The sequence below is a fragment of the Dasypus novemcinctus genome, chromosome 6 (genome assembly GCF_030445035.2).
Source record: "Dasypus novemcinctus isolate mDasNov1 chromosome 6, mDasNov1.1.hap2, whole genome shotgun sequence".
NCBI lineage: Eukaryota > Metazoa > Chordata > Mammalia > Cingulata > Dasypodidae > Dasypus > Dasypus novemcinctus.
In genome coordinates this window covers 36,556,282-36,577,522 of record NC_080678.1, presented here as the reverse complement: position 1 = coordinate 36,577,522, position 21,241 = coordinate 36,556,282, and the positions used below count along the sequence as shown (strand labels likewise).

Sequence of the window (21,241 nt, the reverse complement as noted above, 5' to 3'; positions counted from 1 at the left end):
AAGGGAGGGAGGTATGCTTAAGTTCAAGGGTGAGTTTAATTTAGGGTGTTCAAAAATATATTTAAGAATAGCTACTGCTATAAAACCTCAGTGACAGTTGGTCAAAAATGAAACATCCTAGACCAATAAATAACTTGGTTGGCATTTCAGAGAATATTTTTTAGGATGAACAAAGGAAAATGGTAGATGGTAGGTCTTGAACTGTGCAAACTGGCTTCACCACCCAAATCTGTATAGAAGCCTCAGAGGAACAGATCCTGTAAAATAGATGGACACACTAATAAACTATCTTTTGGCTGTTGTTCTAATTCACAAGATAGAAACATTTAAAGTTATTTCTCTTTACAGGTTACATATCATAGGTATTCTAAAGAACTTAAATAGTTCAGAAGGATTCTTTGATACTGTGACTCCCTTGGGTGCAAAATTAACAAACTGGAAAGAATACCACATTTTATTTTGTGCCTTTTCCCTGGATCATGCAAAGACAGACTTGGATACATAGCAACAATCCAAATGCACTTAAACATTATTCTAATTATAAAGATTATATGACTATCGGTCACATTTTTCAGAAGACTAGGGAAGCAAGCATAAATGGATCTTGTTTGGCTGACGTGACATGTCATATTTAAGCATGAAATGTCAGAGGCATCTATCACCTAATTTTATTAAAGGGACATGACTATAAGCCAATTAAAAATATAATAATTTTTCTTCACCATCAGAAAAGTTTGCAAAATGCATTTTGTTTTTAATGGCTACTGTCAAATTGCTCCTGATCCTTCACTATGTACCTACAGTAAGTTTTAGAAGTAATTTTACCTTACACTCCAAACAAACTCATTACATTAATGAATTACAGGCATTTTAAAAAAACTAACTGTAGCCAACTGGTGTAGGTTTAAAAGTTAAAACAGTTGTAAAGCATTAAACTGATGATTTAATACTTTTAAGAGTGGTCAGCTGATACACACTAGGGATCAGAGTTAGGAAAAGAATACACAGGCCTAATCAACTGGTATACCATTAATTCTTAGTGGTAAAAGCTTGAGATACTAGCATGCTTCAATGATTGGGAAGAACACAGTAAGGAGGTACACACAGATTGTTCACACAAAGAAAACAGTTTGCCTTTGGCTAAAACAAAATCCAATGAGTGAAAAGGGAGCAAAAATCTATTCTATTTAATAAAAGGGACCAGTTCAAATTCGGCTTTAAAATTGTTATTTCTAAGATATAGATAAAATAGGCATTTCTTTTGTTTCAAAGAGCGATTATAGATAAATATAGGTATTTCTTTTGTTTTAAAGAGCAATTTAAGTCCCATGTTTAGAAAAACAAAAATTTTAAAAAGATATAATTGGTAAAGATTAAATAAATTAGCAATATGCAATTTTGGGCAGGGTACAATTGGTGTATCTTATTTTTTCTTGGAGGATAGTTTGGCAATAGGTATTAAAAGCCTTCAAAATGTTAACAGTCTTCAATACAGTAATTCTACTTCTGGTATTTATTCCTACGATGTCCAAAATACTAACATATAAGAATGTCCACCATAGAAACATTTATAAAAACAAAAAAAAATTGGAAGCTACCTAAATGTTCACTAAAGGGGTTAAATAATATAGGCTTCAATCACTGTAAAGAATGATACCATGAAACAATTTAAAAATTATGTTTTAGAAGAACCTACACTTAGGAAAGTACATTAAGAGAAACTTTTAGGAAAAAATATGCTATAAAACATATATGGGGAAGCGGACTTGGCCCAATGGCTAGGGCATCTGCCTACCACGTAGGAGGTCTGCGGTTCAAACCCCGGGCCTCCTTGACCCGTGTGGAGCTGGCCCATGCGCAGTGCTGATGCACGCAAGGAGTGCCGTGCCACGCAGGGGTGTCCCCCGCGTAGGGAAGCCCCACGCGCAAAGAGTGCGCCCCATAAGGAGAGCCGCCTAGCGTGAAAGAAAGTGCAGCCTGCCTAGGAATGGTGCCGCACGCACGGAGAGCTGACACAACAACAATATGACGCAACAAAAAGCAACACAGAGAGCAGACAATTGGAGGTGGGAGAGAGGAGAGAAATAAATAAAAAATAAATCTTTAAAAACAAACAAAAATATATATGAACACAGCTTTAGGAGGAAACATACACACCTAGAAAAGCTGGAATGCTATATGCCAATATATTAAGAACACTAAGTTTTCTCTGAATGGTAGGGTTCTGGGTAAATTTATTTTTTACACCTTTGCGTATTTTCCAAATTTCCTGTAATATAACTTCTATAATCAGGAAACAACAACAAAAAAGAGGATATTTTAGTTGAGCTTCACTCATCTTTGTATTATTTTTTTCTTTAAAAAAAAAAAAAAAATAAAAACAGCTTTTAATAGATGAGAACCTTATGTTTAACCTAAGATAGGATTTCCCCAAAACACTGCTACCTTCCTAGTGTCTTAGATCACCATTAAGCATTCAGAAAAACAATCATCCCCCCACCCAAAAAAAATGGTATTTTAAATTTACAATAGCTATTTGGTTACTGAGCACAGTGAGATTGTAACCCCTGGGATTTATATGTATTTACTGCCAAAACAAGGCTCCTGAGACATTGTTCTTTCTAAAATTCTCCTCAACAATGTTTCTTATTTCAATCCTAGAATTTAAATACTGTTTACAAATTCCCAAAGAAACCCAAATCCAAGTATATAGGTAACATACATTGAAACTATCACACAGTATAAAACACAGTTCAAACCAGTTATTGCCTCAAAAAAAGATTTTATTTGGGCCTGTACATGGGTAAAAACAGTGGTAAATAGGCGTGTCTCACCCCGGAGCATGCTTGCACCCATGTCTTGGGTGTGAACTATCTTTTTTCCTGTTTCTTAATAAACTCTTGTTACTGGCCTAAATTAAACTGGCACACCTCTGAATTAAAACAAAACAAAAAACAACAACAAAAAAAAAAACAAGAAGAAAAATCAGTGGTCAATAGAAGGGCATGAGATAGGAAGGAGATAGGGATACGATGAGTCTTTATTTCCAGAGTTTGTTTGTTTATTTATATCCCAAAAAGGTCTGAGTAAAGGACTCAATTTGTAAAACTCAAGCCAATAAAGACTTTCAAAAAAAAAGATATGTAGAGCTGAAGATCCAGTACAGTTACTATTGTAACAAATCTTTCAGGTAAATTAATGGCTAATAAACACCCATAGACATACCTGGCAGAGCAGTTATGAAATCCCTCTGCAACATAGGTTTAAGATACGAGTTTATGTGTCCATGTTGGTAATGACACATTTGGGATATAAGATGTTCCACAAATTCTACTTGATCGGATTCTGACCACTGTTCAAAATACTTGACACACAGTTCCTTTTCCTTCTCATAGCTTGCCGAGAGTTTCCGTTGCTTGGGTACAATCATACTGGAAGTGCCATTGGCAAGTTTTGTCTGTAGAAGGGAGAGGGGATTAAAAGAAACATATAACAATAAGTATTGAAAATTTGAAAATGCATAATTTTCTGGTCTGGCATGTTATGTCTTTGTGATGGAGCTCACTCTGCTACTCTGTTAGTAACTGGACATTTGCAAACAGCAATTACAAAAGCCACAGAAATGCCACAGTAGGTTGGTAAATCAAATATACTGACAGAAGACTAAGGATCCACTTCGAAAAGTTCACAGGATGAAATGATTGTTTGGAGAGATATAGATGAAAATGAATACAGAAAGCAGGTTAAGTTACTATTACTAGCAGGTAAAAAGGAACTTGCTTTTCCTTGTATACACCAGTTACTGGACGTTTATACAATTACTCGCTCACAACTCACATTTTACTAGTCAAATAAAAAATCCTCTATGCAAAACAAAGCCAGTGAATATTTTGAGACTCTGGTACCTTTGGAGATAAAATTTAAATTTAACTCTCACATGCTCAATGTACTTTTTTCCTTCTAAAAAAATTCCACCTCTACTGTCATCAAATTATATGCCATAAATTTTCTTAATTGATTGATCCATTCTGTAAATGTTTATTAAGAGGCTACAATGTGTCAAATATTGTTCTAGGTGCTAGGAACAGTGAACACAAAGGGTATAGTCACTGATAATGAATGTAAATTCTAGTGGGGGAGACAAGTTAAAGACATAAGCAAATAAGCAGAAAACATAATGTAGATATAGTGCTATGAAGAAAAATAAAGCAAGTTGGGGAGGAAGTGGTGTGTGGTATTGAGATAGGCAGAATTCTAATATGGTCCCCAAGGTCTCAAACCCTGGTATACACACAACTTTTCTGTTATTCAAATACATGGAGGAACTGTTATGAGAAATTTTACAGATGTAATGAAGGTCCCAAAACAGAGACCTTAAGATAGGAAGATTACCCAGATGGGCCTGACGTAATCCATATGCCCTTTAAAAGCAGAGAGTTTCCACATGGCAAGGAATGGGGTCAGTCTCTAGGAGGTGAGAGCAGCCCCTGAGTGACAAGCAGTTAAGGAAATAGGGACCTCAGTCCTGTAAATACAAGGAACTGAATTCTGCCAACAAAAAGAATGAGATGAGAAGAGGATTTTCCCTCAGAGCCTCCAGATGAGAACTCAGACAGCTGACAGCTTGATTTCAGCCTTGTGATGCCCTGAGCAGAGAATACAGCTATGCTATGCTGGGTTTCTGATCTAGAGACCTGTGAGCTAATAAAGGGGTATTGTTTTAAGCCAAGTTTGTGGAAATTTGTTATGCAGCAATTAAAAAAAAACAAAAACAAAACCCTTAGTACAGTTATTAAAGTCTAAGGGGTCAGAAATGGTTTCTATAAAGAAGTGACATTTGAACTGAGACATGAAATAAATGAGGGAGCAAGACATTTTGTTATTTGGGGAGAGAATGATGTAGGCAATGGGAATTTTGAGAGCAAACGTCCTGGGTAGCAGTGTGCCCAGTGTGGCTGAATAGAGTGAGCAAGGAGAAATAAGGCTTGAGAAGTGGTCAGAGACAGAACATCTGAGTCATTTAGGTGGTGTTAACCAATCTCCAAAGACTGCCCCAAACAACTCCAGCCTTCTCTGTACAAATATGTATGCTGTTCCTCCCATCAATAGTTTGGGTTTATGTCCTATCCTTTGAATCTGGGCACTGACTAACAGAATGGAAAAAGTGACATTCTGAGATTTCTGAGCCCAGGCAGCTTCTGCTTACTCCTTCTTGGAGCCTTGAGTCACCACATAAGAAATTCAGGCTACCCTGCTAGAGAGGGAGGCCTAGAGGATAAGAAGCTGTGCAGACAGAAAGGCTACATGGAGAAGCACCTAGAAGCACGAGTGTGACATGATTTAACTTACCTTTTAAAAGGATCACTGCTGTGTGGAGAATAGAGTATAGGGGATATGAAAGGAATTAAAGAGACCAATTAAGTGATTACTTTAGTAGTCCATGAAAGAGATAAACTCTAGGACTAGAGTGATAGCTGTAGAGGTGGTGAGAAATAATTGGGATTCAGTATTTTGAAGGCAGAGCCAATTGAATTTGCTCATTCTTGGGATAAAGGGTGTGGGAAAAAAAGAAGGCAAGGATATACCAAAGTGTGAAGCTGGGGAACACTGAGAGAAAGATACAGAAATCAACTAAAACTCTTTCTACTTTGAAGAAAATATGGAATTTCTTTAAAGTACAACCACAAAGTGGTACAACTGGGTACTTTTCAAAGTAATTTGATGAATCTTTGCCATATTTACCTGAGGCAACCCCAAATTGTCCGGGAGACACCTCTTACTATAGAGCTCATCCCTATAAATTGAACGTGCAACATGCCATAAAACTGTACCAAATTTAGAGGATCAACTTTAGCTATTTAAGACACAAGACTGACTTATTTTCTAAATGTCAACACCTATATGCAGGCCTCTTTACAAATGGTCCCTGATATACAGTTGAAAGTATATTTTCAAGAATGGCATTAGCCATTCTATTTACACTTGAAAGAACTGACACCTGTAAACAGCAATCCTGGTGTGCAGAGTTGGATGTTTTCTAGCATAAATGCCACTGTTGTCTATGGTACAGACTAAAAATGATTAATAAGAACCTTGTTGGACATAGGCCTTGGGGGACTCTGGGCTGTTTCTTTGTGTAGGTTATTTGTTTGCAACTCAGAAAAGGAAAACTCATGAAATGTGGAATAAGATTTAGAGCTAACAAATACAAATGGTGGGTTTTTACGCTTGACCAAATGTCACTTCTCATCACAACAAGCAAAACTTCCCACTCCACCATCTTTTATACATTTGCCCTTTGTCTTTTGAAGACCAGAAATGCCAGTAAAAGAGAACAGAAATCAGCAAGTTAACGAAAAGATTCCATTTATACTTTAAACAACCCAGATATTTCTATAACCAAGGGGGTCATTCTTTGATCCGTTACTATCAGACTATTAAACAGCTAAAACTGTCTGAGGATTTCACTAGTATGGTTATTCCACTCCAGGAGCTAAGTTCAGTCAAGACTTTCTTATGCTTTCTGCGATCAAATCATAAATGGGACTTAAAAATATTTGGCTATTAGAAATGAAGTATAAACTGAGAGTTCATGGATTTACCAGCTGTTCATTTGGGCTCCTAGCTGGTACTACATTTTAGTCACCATACTTCAAAACAGTATTTCTTTGTGAAACAGAAAGACACTCAGATTTCGTATCATTTATATGATTTACTTACTCTTTTTTCTTTTTAATTTTTTTTTTTAAGATTTCTTTCTTTCTTTCTTTCTCTCCTCTCCCCCCCCCACCCCAGTTGTCTGCCCTCTGTGTCTATTTGCGACGTCTTCTTTGTCTGTTTCCGTTGTTGTCAGCGGCATGGGAATCTGTGTTTCTTTTTGTTGCGTCATCTTGTTGTGTCAGCTCTCTGTGTGTGTGACACCATTCCTGGGCAGGCTGCACTTTCTTTTGGGCTGGGCAGCTCTCCTTATGGGGCACACTCCTTGCGTGTGGGGCTCCCCTACGTGGGGGACACCCCTGCGTGGCACGGCACTCCTTGCGCGCATCAGCACTGCGCATGGGCCAGCTCCACACGGGTCAAGGAGGCCCGGGGTTTGAACCGCGGACCTCCCATGTGGTAGACGGACGCCCTAACCACTGGGCCAAGTCCGCCTCCCTGATTTAGTTACTCTTAACCACTACACCATACTGGTCCTGGAGGAAAAAGACCTGGATTCAAATTCTAGCTCCTCCATTTACCAACAGTATGACAAGGAATAAATTACTTTTTCCTGAATTTTTATTTTTCTGGGTCTGTTTCCCTCATCTGTAAAATGTGTAAAATAATAGGACCAATTTCATTAGGTTTTAGTGAGGAGTGAATAACATAATCTTTTAAAAAGCATACTTAGCACACCACCTGGCACATAGAAGTGCTAAATAAATGATAGCTATCAATACTAGTTCAATGAATTTATGACATTGCTAGAATTGAACTCCCCCATGCTCTTCTTTGAAAGTATACCCTTCTCTCACAATGTAATATATATTTTTCTATTTAAATTTTCATTTATGTATAATATACATAAAAGTATAAATCAGTGGATTTTCACAAGGTGAACACAGCCATGTAAGCAGTACAAGATTAACAACCAGATTATCTTGAGCCTTACAGCCCCATCTTGTGATCCTTTAGTTGCTAGTCTCCCTAAGGGTAACTCATTTTGTTGTTTTTTTTTAAATATATTTTTAAAAATCATCTGCCAATGCAGTTTACAATAGCATAAAAAACAAGCAAACTACTTAGAAACAAATTTAACAATATATGTTTCTTATTTTTTTAAAGATTTATTTTTTCCCCTTTCCCCTCCCCCAGTTCTGCTGTTTTTGCTATCTGTGTCCATTCACGGTGTGATCTTCTGTATTTATCTCTCTTTTTGTCTTCTCTTCTCATTTTTCCTCCTCTAGGATTCACCGGGATTTGATCCTGAGGTCCTCTGATGTGGAGAGAGGTTCCCTGTCAGCTGTGCCACCTCAGTTCCTGGTCTCTGCTGCGCTTCACCCTGACTCTCCCCTTAGTCTCTCTTTTGTCGTGTCATCATCTTGCTGCGTGATTCACTTGTGCCAGCATTGGCTCACCATGCAGGAACTGGCTCACCACACAGGCATGCTTTGTCTTCTTCTATTTCACCAGGATGCTCCAGGGATTGAACTCGGGCCCTCCCACATGGTAGGCGGAAGCCCTATCACTTGAATCACATCTGCTTCCCCATATATGTTAATACCTTGAAAAAAGAAAACCTTGGAAAATAAAAACAAAATTAGAGGACTCATACGACTGAATTTCAAGACCCAACAATAAAGCAATGGTCAACAAGACAGTGTGGTTTTGGTGTAAGGATAAACATGTGGATCAATGGAACAGAATAGAGAGACCAGAAATAGACTCACATATGACCAACTGGTTTCCAAGGAAGATGCCAAAAGAATTCAATGTGGGGAAAGGATAGTCTTTTCAAGAAATGGTTTTGAATCAATGGGATATCTATTTGGAAAAACAAGGGCCTTTCCCTTGCATCACACCACAAACAAAAATTAACAGAGTAGATTCTGGATTTATGTATTTATTCTAGAAGAAAACATAGGCAAGAATCTTAGTGTCCTTGGGATAGACAAACATTTCATAGAAAGGACACAAAATCACAAACATTCTTAATAAAAGAAAAAAAAATCAATAAACCAGCATTTGGCAAAATTTAAAATTTCTGGTTTTTGAAAGAAACAATTAAGAAAATAAAAAGACAAAACACAGGTTGGGACAAAATATTTGCAATATATGTATTTGACAAATAATAAGAACTCAATAATAATTGAGTCTAAGTAAATTGAAAATAATAAGAAAAAAACAAAGCCTGTTTTTTTAAATAGGTAAAAGATTTGAACCATTTACAAAGAAATATTCAGGATGACCAATAAACACATGAAGAGATGTTCAATATTATTAGTCATTAAGGAAATCCAAATTATAATAGCAATGAGATACTACTAAATACCTAACTAGAATGGGTAAAGTTAAAAAAGTTAAAAAGGCCAAGTTTTGGCAAGAATGCAGAGCAATGAGGTCTCTCATATATTGCTGGTGGTAATGACTAATAGCATAATCATTTTGAAAGACAGGAAGACAACTTTTAAAACAAGTTAAATGTAAAGTTAACATATGACCCAGTAATTCCACTGCTAGATTTTTTCCCAAAGAAAATAAAACTATAAGACTTGTACATGAATATTCATAGCAGCCCCCAAATGAAACAATCCAAATGCCCATCAAGAGATGAACTGATAAATGGAATAGTATTAAGCAACAAAAAGAAAAAGTAGTACAGATACACAAAACAATAAGAATCTTAATAACTTGAACAAAAGAAACCAGGAACAAAAGAGTACATACTTTATGATTTCACTTATATGAAATTTTAGGAACAACAAATCTAATCTATTTAGTAAAAGAAAACAGATCAGCAGTTGCCTGCGCCTAAATGTGGGGATGCAATTGACTGGGTAAGGGCACAAATTAACTTTTTGGGAGAATGAAAATGTTCTATATCTTGACTGTTGTGGTTACACAGGTTTATATGCCAAAATTCATCAACTGGGTATACTTAAAATGGGTGTCTTTTCCTGCACTTAAATTATATTTTAATTAGGTGGATTAAAAAAAACCCCAAAAAACTTCTAAATTGGTATTCTACTATAGAACTATTGTGCCTAGTAATGGAAGAAGCGTTAGCACTGATCTGGAGAAAGTGGCCACAATAGTTGATGAGGGCAGGGGGAGAGAAGAAGAGATGTGATGTGGGGGCATTTTCGGGACTTGGGAGTTGTCCTAAATGTTATCGCAGGGACAGATGCTGGACATTATATATCCTGCCATAACCCACTAAATGGACTGGGGGAGAGTGTAAACTACAATGTAAACTATAATCCACGTGGTGCAGCAGTGTTCCAAAATGTATTCACCAAATGCAATGAATGTGCCACAATAATGAAAGAGGATGTTGATATGGGAGGAGTGGGGGTGGGGTTGGGGGGTTATGTGGGAACCTCTTATATTTTTTAATGTAACATTTTTTTTGTGATCTATATATATTTAAAATATATAATAAAAAATAAATGCTCAAAAATAATTAAAAAATAAGTCCAATAATAATAATAACAACAACAATAATAATAATAACGGGGGAGGGAAGAATGGGATTTTTTTTCTTTCGGACTAAAGAAAATGTCCAAAAATTTACCAAGGCAAACACAGCACAACTCTGTGATGAAAGTGAGAGCCACTGAGTGTACATGTTGGATGGATTATATAAGGCTTGGGACTGTATAACACAGTGAACCATGTGGTAGATGATGGACTGTGGTTAACGGTACAAATATGAGAGCCTTCTCTCATGAACTATGACAAATGTACAATACTAACAAATGGTGTTAATAATTGGGGGTATATGGAAAAAATATAACGAATATAAGCTATGGATCATAGACATATTTTGATGATGCTCTTTCATAATCTGTAACAAAATGTTCCACAATACAAGGTGTTGGTGGAAGGGTGATATGTTAGAATTCTGCATGTTAGGCATGATTGTTTTGTAAGCCCACAACTTTTCTAATAAAAGATACATATTATAAAAATTTTAAAATTAAAAAAATCCAATTACAAAAGAAAAACAAAACTTCTTGGAGTATTCCTAAGGATAAATGCCACTGTCATATTAATTTCATTTGTTACTAAGATATTACATTTATAGAAAACTTTGGAAGTAAAGGTGTTTGTTTTTGAGTTTCTTTCCTATATCATTCTCCTTTACAGATTTTTCTACAAATGTCTAAAATAAATGCACCAGAAGCTTTGGTCTACAATTAAAAGAAAATCCACAAGAGCACAATGAAAAAGTTCAATTATTAAAAATATCAAAAGGCTGTATATTAGAGAGTACGGGAGAGAGGGTAACATAATAGCAGTGGTAGAATTGATTTGGTTTTCCCAACAAAAGCGTGATGACTCAACCACTAGTGTTTAGGTGTCTAGGTAAACTGACAAACCACCATAGTTTAATGATAATACTCTTAACCTTCTGCCACCCCGGGTATCTCCTTATTTGTTTTTCTATTTGCAATGAACAGTTATCTCCAAAAGAAAGAAAGGCAAAAATAAGCTGACAACTCACGTGAAATGAATGGAGTTAAACATTTATATAACTGTTCTCCAGCTTAGTCCTCGAAGGCTGAGGGTTAACATTTTCCCCCTGAAAACATATTACATGCACCGCTTTCAAAATTACTATGCATTTCTCTTAAGCTGTAGTCAAGGCCATGAGGTAAAAATACACCCCTGAAGACACCAATTGGCCTAACCCACTGCCCGTGCAATTATGTCAGTGTGGACTGGCTAAACTTGATGTAGAAATGACAAATATTTCTAGTTTGCATGCAAAGACTGCTTTAACTACCAGGAAGGGTATGGCAAAGCAGAAAAAGGAAAATGTTCCAAACATAGGAAACTATTTGGAAATGGGCGTATGCAAGAATTAGATGAAGAAAGTATTTACTGTTAGATGTAAAGATAAAAGATATTTAAAGATTGTTTGGACCTGAGAAGGCTTTGAGAAAAGGCTCTGGCATTGAAAACTGTGTTAGATATAGGGGATACAGTGATGATGAAAATGAATTTAGGAATACTATGGACAGGGATTGTGCTGGAAGTAAGGAGGAAAAGGACAAACATTTTGACTAAGGCTGGAACTTTACAGTTATCAATCAACCAACAGTGCCTACTCCATGCTAGGTACTTTTTTTTCAGTTCCAGGGAAACTGTGGTGAACAGGCATATAAAAACTTTCTGCTCTCAAGGAGTTTACCTTTTTCGGGGAGGACAGGTAATAAACAAACATGTTAATTTCAGAATCTGATAAATATTTTGAAAAAAACATAAATAACATATTGGGGAGTGAATAACTGGGGTAGTCAAGAAATTGACCTGAAGGTGGCACTAGTGCTGAGATCTGAAGGATGAGATAGAAAGATTGTGAAGATCTGGAGGAACAGGCTTCCAGACAGAAGGGAGAGTAAATGCAAGGATGTGTTCAAGTGAAAGACAGAAAGAAGGTCAGTGTGGCTGGGCAGAATGAATGATGAGAAAAGTGGTGGGAAAAGAGATTACAGAAATAGGCAGGGTCAGATCATATAAGGTCTTCCCAAATGGGAAGGAGTCTGAAATTTTTAAGTATAAGGAGAGCCCTGGAGGTTTTGATGTAGCAGAATATGACATCATCTGATTTGTGCTTTAGAAAAATGTTCACCAGCTGCCACCTGGAGAACCGACAGTGGTGGTGGGGGGAGGGGCACAGAACAGGCAGGGGGAGATGATGTACAAGAGCAGGAAGACACTCAGAAGGCTGATAAAATAACCCAGGCAAGATGCAATCATGGCTAGAATTAGAAGAGACAGATTAGGAAGTGCTTACAAGAAAGATATTTTCCCCTCATAAGAGAGGAAGAAGGGCTCATTGAGAATAATATGCCTTGGTTATAATATACATTTATTTCAGTGTAATGATTTACTTCTTCGGTAGGGCTGATTCTTCAGATATTTAATCTGGTCTATCAACCTGGATGGGGATATTAATAGAATCAGGGTTCTTGCTTCTATGGCCAGCAGGAATAAGGTAAAACTCTCAAGAGTTTTGAGGGGGAAAGGAGAATACTTTTTTTAAGGAGGTGGGAAGAAAAGGGTTTCTCCAGACAGAGTTGAAGCTAAGAAAAAAACTGGGACTGTGGTGGTCTAGAGAATACTCTAAAGTCTGCTGTCAAACTAGAGTTAAATAAGAATTTAAAAACACCTATTTAAAAGCTTTTCCCCTGTTGTTTTCCTTTGATTTCTTTGTGAAAGCACCTTTCTAAAAAGTCAAAATTGTCTCAGTTGAATTAAGAGGAAATCATATTATACCCGTTTTGATAAGGATTAAAAGAGAGATAGGAAAGCATACCTAGGGATAGAGATGGTAATGGCAGGGAGACCAGAACGGCTCCAGAATGCCCAAAGAGCTAGGGTAGAAAAGAAGAAAGAAACCAGAAGAGATAGAGGAGATTGGCACCTGCGCATCTTTTTACAAGAGGATTTTGGGAGAAACTGAGGGAATGTGACCATAAATTGAACATGCAGTGTAAAAGACAACATATACTCAAAAGTAGGATCACAACTTTTAACATCCTAGTTTTCAATTCTTAAAAAAAACTTTATAGCTTTCAGTGACTAAATAAGTAAACCATTATCTTTTTATTTTTGTGGTGGGGGTGGGGATGAGGGTTCAAATTTTAAAAAAAGAGTGGGCTATAGAGAGAGAGAATGGGACATCTGTTTCAACAGAAATAAACATCACATTTTTTAGTGGCATTACTGCATTAATATTTTAACAGTTTCTACTAAATATGATTACATATTAGTTGAACTCATAAATATGTCAGATCTGATTAGTGAACATGGAAGACAGGAAGAGGCTGATTTGTCAGCAGAAGGAAGTCCACATTATAAATGTGATTTCTAATAACCAACAAAAGAAAGCTTGAAATCACTTCAATTCTTTTAAATAAAACTCATTAGTAAGTGAACTCATAAATGTCCCAGTAGATATGATTACTTAAAGACTATACAGATGCCATTTTTTTTTTTTGGTATTTACTAACTATAAGAAAAACAATGTATAAAATTTACCAAAATCAAAACAAAGTCATTTTGATTATGTCCTAATTTTTGAGGTGGTCAAAGGGACAGGATAGTCATCTAACATTTTCCAGTTTCAAAACTGAGGCTCTTGTGTTTTTAGAAGGCTTCCTCCCACAACTTTGTAGCTTGCAGGGTGATAGGTTCTTTTGTTTTCAACCAAGAAACTCATAGCTGTTTAATTTACTGCTGCCTTATTATAGCTTCTAACTACATATACCTCCAAGGCTGGTAAACCCACTGATGTAGACAGTGCACCTTAAAAGGAATTCTGGAGGGGTCTTAGAGAAGGGAGGGAGAAAAAAGGACATAATGTTTAATTATAAGAAATGATTGAAATAGGCACAGACATACCCGGGGTGCCTCTGCACTGCAGCAAGCTCTAAACTTGTTATCGTTAATGGTTTAAATTTCACTGTGCTAATCATTTCAGGACACAAGCCTTTCTTGATAATCTAATGAATTATTCCAACATCCTTCAGCAAAAAAAAAAAAAAAAAAAAAAAAAAAAATCCTCCATGACAGCACTAATTACAAGACGTTTTCCCAGTGCTTATGTAAAATATGACAGAGCAGCAGCTTAGGGAATTGCAGAAAACTGCTTCTAATTTCCACTGAGAAACTGACAAACACCTCTCTTTCATCTCTCCCAGCTCTCAAGTAAGATTTAACTTTCTCATTTAGTTAATTACCGAGTGAGGATCATCATTTCCCCGGATCGGAGCGGCACAGAGCCTTTATCGTGTTAACTTGTGAACTTGATCGATGGCTGCTGCTAAAACTTAATAACTTCACCCCCTGGCAAATTGTAAGATAAATATAATAGGAGAAACTCTGACAGTAAAAACCTGCCAGAAATGAGCGCTGTGTTTATGTTTCTTTGCAGGCAGCAAAAAAACAACCGACAGCTTATTACTGGTTGCGTGTTACTTATATTTAAAAGACTCCAGGCAGTTAACTTTCTATGTACTATTCAAACTTTGCTCACAAGATGGGAAAAAAAAAAACAGGAAAAAGTAACAGTGATACAGACTTTGGAGATAGTGAGGAAAGAAGGAAAAAATAGGGAGAAAGGCAACTCAAGGGACCAAATATTGTACAAAATCTTTTAAAATGTTATATTTGGGGAACGGATGTGGCTCAAGCAGTTGAGTACCTACTTCCCACATGGGAGGTTCTGGGTTTGGTTCCCACACCTCTTAAAAAAAAAAAAAAACCCAAACAACAAGCAAACAAACGAAAAAACAACTCAGCCAATGAGGCTCAGTGGTTGAATGCCAGCTTTCCACATTCAAAAGTTCTGGTTCAATCTCCAGCCCCAGTACCTCAAAAAAAAAAAAAAAGTTATATTTATCATGTAAAGTGTCCAATCAGCAAACACAGGCATAAAATCCTTTTAAAAAAATTCTGGACTTCTAAGATACTGTATGAACTATATCTAGGAGCAAAGGAAGAGAATTTCACTCAAATATTTTTCAGTGACCATAGATCCATGTCTGAAGAATTCAATTAACTGCAGAATTTCTAGATCTCTTTTCAAATCCCCACCCCATTCCCCTCACAGACAGAAAACCACTAACTATATGATATAATCCTTTCTGAAACAATGAGTACATTATAACTAGGAAATGCATAACCTAAGACTAGAATACTTCATCTAGTTTTATATTCACTTTCCACACTCAAATTAGCCAACTGAAAGGAAATAGTCTGATGAGAGTTTTTCTTTCCATCACACTTGAACATGAACTGGGGATTTTAATACTTAACTGTGGCAGGGTTGGTATCTGATCTATAGCATAGATTTTATGCCTTTTATAGACAACAGTACCAAGAACAATAGACAAGGAATAACAATGAGGTATGATTATTGTTCACCAATGGCTTTCCCCTCCCTTCCCTGCAAAGACTAATAACAGGGCCGAGAACAAATCTGTATCTAAACTGCCAATTCTGTCAGACTGACCACCCTCATAGTACAGAAATACTACCAAAAAACCCCACAAAAAAAACAAACAAAAAACCCACAAGAAACAAAATAACTAAATATGGGGTTGGAAAGAGAAACACAGAAAAAGCCTTGTCTGAATACTATAGTTTAAGCCTAACTTTTAAGACTGAATCTGTTAACTTGTATTATGTACTATGACAGCACCAATAGCTGAAGGCTTCATGCCAAAGCCCAAGGACCCTCATTGGAAAAGTGAAAAGAATTCGGAAAACAACATTAAAATAGCAAATCAAATTCATATTCTTTAGAACACCGAATCTGATTCTTCATTTTGTTTTGTTTTCACTTTCATTAAATAAGGATTTCCTAGCGGTCAAGCAAGGAGAGATCAGTAGATTTTTAAAAAAATTTATAATCTACACATTTTAGAAAATACATTTTTGAAAAATAAAGAAGCACAAAGAACATAAAATTTTCCTAGAATCAACAAATAAACAATGTTTGCATTTTGGTGGGTATATATCTTTCTGGTCTGTTGGAAGAGAGGAGGACAGGAAAGGAAGAAGGGGGAGGAGGGAATGAAGTGGAAGTAAAAGAGAAGGGAAGCATGGATAAAGGGAAGCGGAAGCTGACAAAGAAGAGAAGAGACTAGAATAGACTGGAGGTAGGAGATGGGAATGAGAGGGAGGGCAGGAGATGGGGGAAAGGAGAGTGAGCAGGACTATAGGGATGAGAAATGGGGAGAGGGAAAGAGGAGGAGACATGGGAAAAGAAGAGAGTGAAGAAGGGCTAAGGGAAAATAGGGGTGATGGTGGTAAATGGGGGGAGGGAGAGGAAGAGGAGGTGGGGAGAAATAGGGGGAAAAGAATGAATATAACCAAATATAAAAGAGACCTAGCAAGTCCACCTGCTCTAAGAGAGGCAATAAGCTTGTTGGACAAACAGGTCTTCTCCCATACTGCAAACAATAAACATTAAGAGGGAGAGAAGATGAAAAACTATTTTCCTAAACTACTAGTTAATGTTTCAAGCAGAGTAATAAAGTTTAATTGTCTGGATTCTGGTTGCTCTTTCTGTATAACTCCTCAGATAGAAACTGCTTATCTGGATGTTAAATGATGTTAATATTACCAAAATAGAATTTCTGTGATGGAGAAAGTTTAAACTAAGAGTCTTCTCCCCAACTTCCCCTTCATACCCTCCCTTTATTTATCATCAGAAATTTAAGTTTTCCCATAAATAACAGAGAACCATGGAACTATTAGTTGCTAGAGGAAAACACAGAAACATATTTAAACAACTAAAAAGTACCTCAGAAAAGATAGTCAATTTTAAAATGAGGAGAAAAAAATTTATCCTTCTCCTCTTTATGCTCGAACTAATTCTTATATTTTTGTATCCTATAAAAAAAGTTTCAATGGTTGGTTTTACCAAGCATTGAAGAAAGCCTCTGAGAAGCTCTATCTAAATCCTGGATTAGGAAATACAAGTCTTTTTGGATAGGATCTTAAGAAGCCAACTCAGCTTTCTAGAAGAAATTCAACTCTTTCCAAATGCTTGTTAATGCATGTTAAATGCAGCAAGAAATAATCCTAGGAGGCAGCAGCACAGGCCTCGCTTAGCTGCAGTGAATGAAGTAAATGACTTGTAACTTCTGGAAGTCTTGGTTATCTGCAGGTAAAACTTTAATAACCCTTGGAGCATCAAGGGACTAAAGACATTTCTCTCTGGAATAGTCGGGTAATTATTTTCTTAATTTATCCAAGAAAAGCTTAGTTTGGATGCAGCATCTGTTTTTTAGCAGAGGTGATCAAAATAACTTGCTCAGATTCACATAAATTAGTAGAGGAGTGCAGACTAAATTTCAAAATGCAGTTTATATTATTCATTTTCTGAAATGAAATAATGGCCTTTTGTTTTTTTTAATGACAATGAAGCTCCCAAGTCAATGACTAAGGCTGGATGTAGAATACCAGCATTGCTTTGCATAGATGAATAAAAATGTTTTCTGTGGCAAAAGAGGTACATGAGCACCAAGACCACAACTGCCACATTGAAGCTAGTTCAAATGCTGTCCTGAAGAAGTCTTTACAGCTCAAGTTTATGAAACAGAATATCATAAAAAAATAGCCATTATGATTCAATATTGATTTAATTCCAGCTCTACCATTTATTTGGTGTGTGATCTTGGCAAGTTACTTAACTTCATTAGGCCTCAATTTCCTTTTCTCTTAAATGGTGATAATTACAGTACTTATCTAGAAGGGTTAATATGAGGATAAAATTAAGATAACTCATGAAAAGGCATTTAGAAGAATACCTGGCACGTAGTAAAGGCATTCGCTGTCATGATTTTAACTACAAATGATTGTAATATATATAGTTCCTGGTTATAACTTGCTTAATACTTAATAAAATATAATCTTCTTTGTCTGTCTAATAAATTTTATGTCCAGAAACCTTCACTTTCAAACTAGATTTTAAACTCTAGATGATAGAGATTACAGCATAAGTCTTTTGTATCTATGTAGAAGAAGTTCAAAAATATTTGATAAACTAAGCTTTTAATTCAAACTAATGTAAGAGGTGGATATTGCTTTTTGGGAGTGCAGTGGTAAAATAAATGCCTTGTGTTGTAAACGTATTTGGTGTTCTTTGCTCTCACCAAGAATTTACTATCACTAAATTGCCCACAGGTACTTTAATTTGGCCAACTTTAATCCATTGTTTTCTAAGATTAGTTTCAATGTTTTTATATGTAAAATAGCACCATGTAAATATTACTATCCTGACATGGGGTTAATGTTTCCATTACATTTAGCAATTGGAGAAAATAAAAAAAGAGCAAAAGGAAGATCTCAAAATATTAGCTACAATATGAAATAAAGATATTTGCACATTGATATTTTTCATTTTCAATATTCAGAACAATTACCAAAAATATTGCCATAATACTCTAATTTAGTGAAGGCAAGAAACAAATTGATCAGAATGGTGACAAGATGCTCAGTGAATAACTCGAATTTTAAAAATTCACTTTACCAGTCGATACAAAAGAGGTTAACATCCAGTAGGATACAGAGCATATTCTGCTTCCTTCTGAGTTTGTACTTTGTTTTAGTAATCAGCGAAGACAAAACTAAGGCAGAACCCAGACTAAAATTCCAGCTGCCATCAGCATCTTTTTCTCTAAAAAATTGGCAGAAAAACTCTACAACTTTGTAATTTTGTCTGAAGGTTATTTATATTTTCCCTACATGGGGACCACTTTTATGGGGCTTCATGGACCAGGCATTACAGATTTTTGCTTTTTTTCTGAGAAAAAACACTGAATATTGAGAGTTATAAAATTTATTCTTTCCAGAAGGGGACAAACTTCCTTCAGGGGTTTTGTGTGTGTATATATACATATATATATATGGTGGGAGTGGAATATGATAAGAATATTAAAATCAGGAAGAAGTTGCCTCCATAATGTCTAAAGCACTTGATTTAGAAATAGGAATCATGGATCCTTTCCTTGAAGATCTCACCTTTTCTTAAAGCATGAAACGGGTTCTATAGAGACATTTTCTGGTATGCTCCTGACCTTTTTACTTCACCTGGATATGGTTGAAGCACATATTGAGCACTATAAATATGAAACTCAGGGACAGCAACTCTTTCCCATGAAATTTTTCCATCTCCAACTTTCTGCAGTTACTCTATTTTCTACTTAAGGACTACATTTGAAATTTGAAGCTTTGGAAACAAACTATCCATGAAAAAGTGAAGAAGCATGATGTAAAAGAGATTTAGGTCCAGTCCTCTCACTAATTGACTATGTGACTTTGGGCAAGTTTCTACTGCCCTGGAACCTCATCTGTAAAATGAGTGGGTGGTTTTTAAATAATCTGAAGCTCCATCTGGCTCATATATATTTTGAATCTATGATTCAATTTCATAGTAAATTAAAACAGACCTGAATAAATTTAAAAACATAATTCATTCTTCTCATTTTCTAACCAAAAACCCAAAATAATACCTCAAATAAAAAGAGACATTTTTTATAATATTATTTATTTGAGCAAGCAGCATACTCTATAATCCCAAGGAGTCAAACCTTTTCTGCAACAATTAACAGTTTTTATTGCAAAGAAAGACTATCATTCTAGGTGACAGATACATGGATAACATATCACTGACTTCTGTATGTACTGAAAATATGCCATTATTAAGAATTGATAACATTTTAGTTTTAATTTTCCTCATGGCTGACAACAGGATCTGAATGCCGTCCCGAAATATTTGTGTCTCAATATGCCTCATCTTTCATATTTACTCTTTTGATTATTTTCCCATCCATCTCTCCCCACAGTTCCCAGTATTTAAGGGAATTCTGAAGGAAAGGTTTTCTAGAAAATTGCCCATATATAAATGCTTCACTCTATTTAAAATCCCTTTACTCCATATGGAGGCAAAAATTATATCAATTTAATAAAGAATTTGTCTAAATTTATTTAGGGCCAAATCAAAGTAGTAGGTCTACATGAAGAGTCTGAAAGTAGATAGGACAAATCTACTGGGATCCTCTTAATGCTTTATCTAGGTTATGGTGGTCAAGATCAGATGGCTGCTGTTCTCTGCCAGCTTTAATTTTCAGCATTATAGTCCATAGCCTGCTGCATCTTGGAGACCTTTTCCTTCCAGATTCCAAAGGCCATCAAGTGCCCTCAAGGTCCAAGTAGCATATTTTCTACTAGAATAAATAAATGCATATAGAAATGACGTGAGCCTGAATTTCAATATGAAAGATAAAGTTTCTTCGGAACTTATAAACAGAACTTGTGGCATCATCTCTCATGATGACAGCATTTTTTTAACAGTAAGCAACCTAGTGGGGCTACATTTTAAGTAAGGCTAGAACAGCAGGCTGATATCAGAATGGATCTGAACTAGGACAGTAACAGTGAGAAAAGGGGCTGGAGGTGGGAAGACAGAATCGATACATTTTAGACAGTATACTCTTAAGGATAATACCAAGGAGCCTGGGCATTACTTATGGAATAGGTAAAATAAAATATTTTAAAAGGCAGTACTGCACAGTATCAGACAAGCCTGGGTCAAACCCTCTGCCACATAAAAGTTATGTGAGCTTGAGCAAGTTAGTTACCCTCTTTAAGCCTGAATTTTTCACAAGGAAAGGAGAATAAAACCACCTATTTCACAAGGCTGTTACAATTTATGCATATAAAAGGCTTAGCATAGCTTAGCACATAAATGCTCAACAAACATAGATAGCTATTATTGTTTCACATACCTAGAAATCATCTCAACAATTCTTAATTCATACAATTCGCAATTCCCCAAGAAGGGGAATTAAGAAATTGAAATGTTTTTTAAATACGTTAACTAGTCTGGCCACCCATAGCTGATATGATTGAGGACAGAACTATGAAGAAAAGCAATAAAAGTGATGATGTGATTTAGATTGTAAAAGCTCAGGCTAAAAGGTTCTGGGCAAAAAGAGGAGACTACAATTTAGGGAATTTT

At 36.0% G+C, this 21,241-nt stretch overlaps 1 protein-coding gene across 9 annotated transcripts in view; it reads right to left on the bottom strand.

The window, feature by feature from the left end:
• BTRC (beta-transducin repeat containing E3 ubiquitin protein ligase) overlaps positions 1-21,241 on the bottom strand; it is a 228,204-nt gene that overhangs the window by 40,980 nt on the left and 165,983 nt on the right. For all 9 annotated transcript variants that reach the window (XM_058298531.2, XM_058298529.2, XM_058298530.2 and 6 more), the window contains one exon: positions 3,226-3,457. In XM_058298531.2, the coding sequence (XP_058154514.1) occupies positions 3,226-3,457 (232 nt within the window). The remainder of the gene's footprint in view (positions 1-3,225; positions 3,458-21,241) is intronic.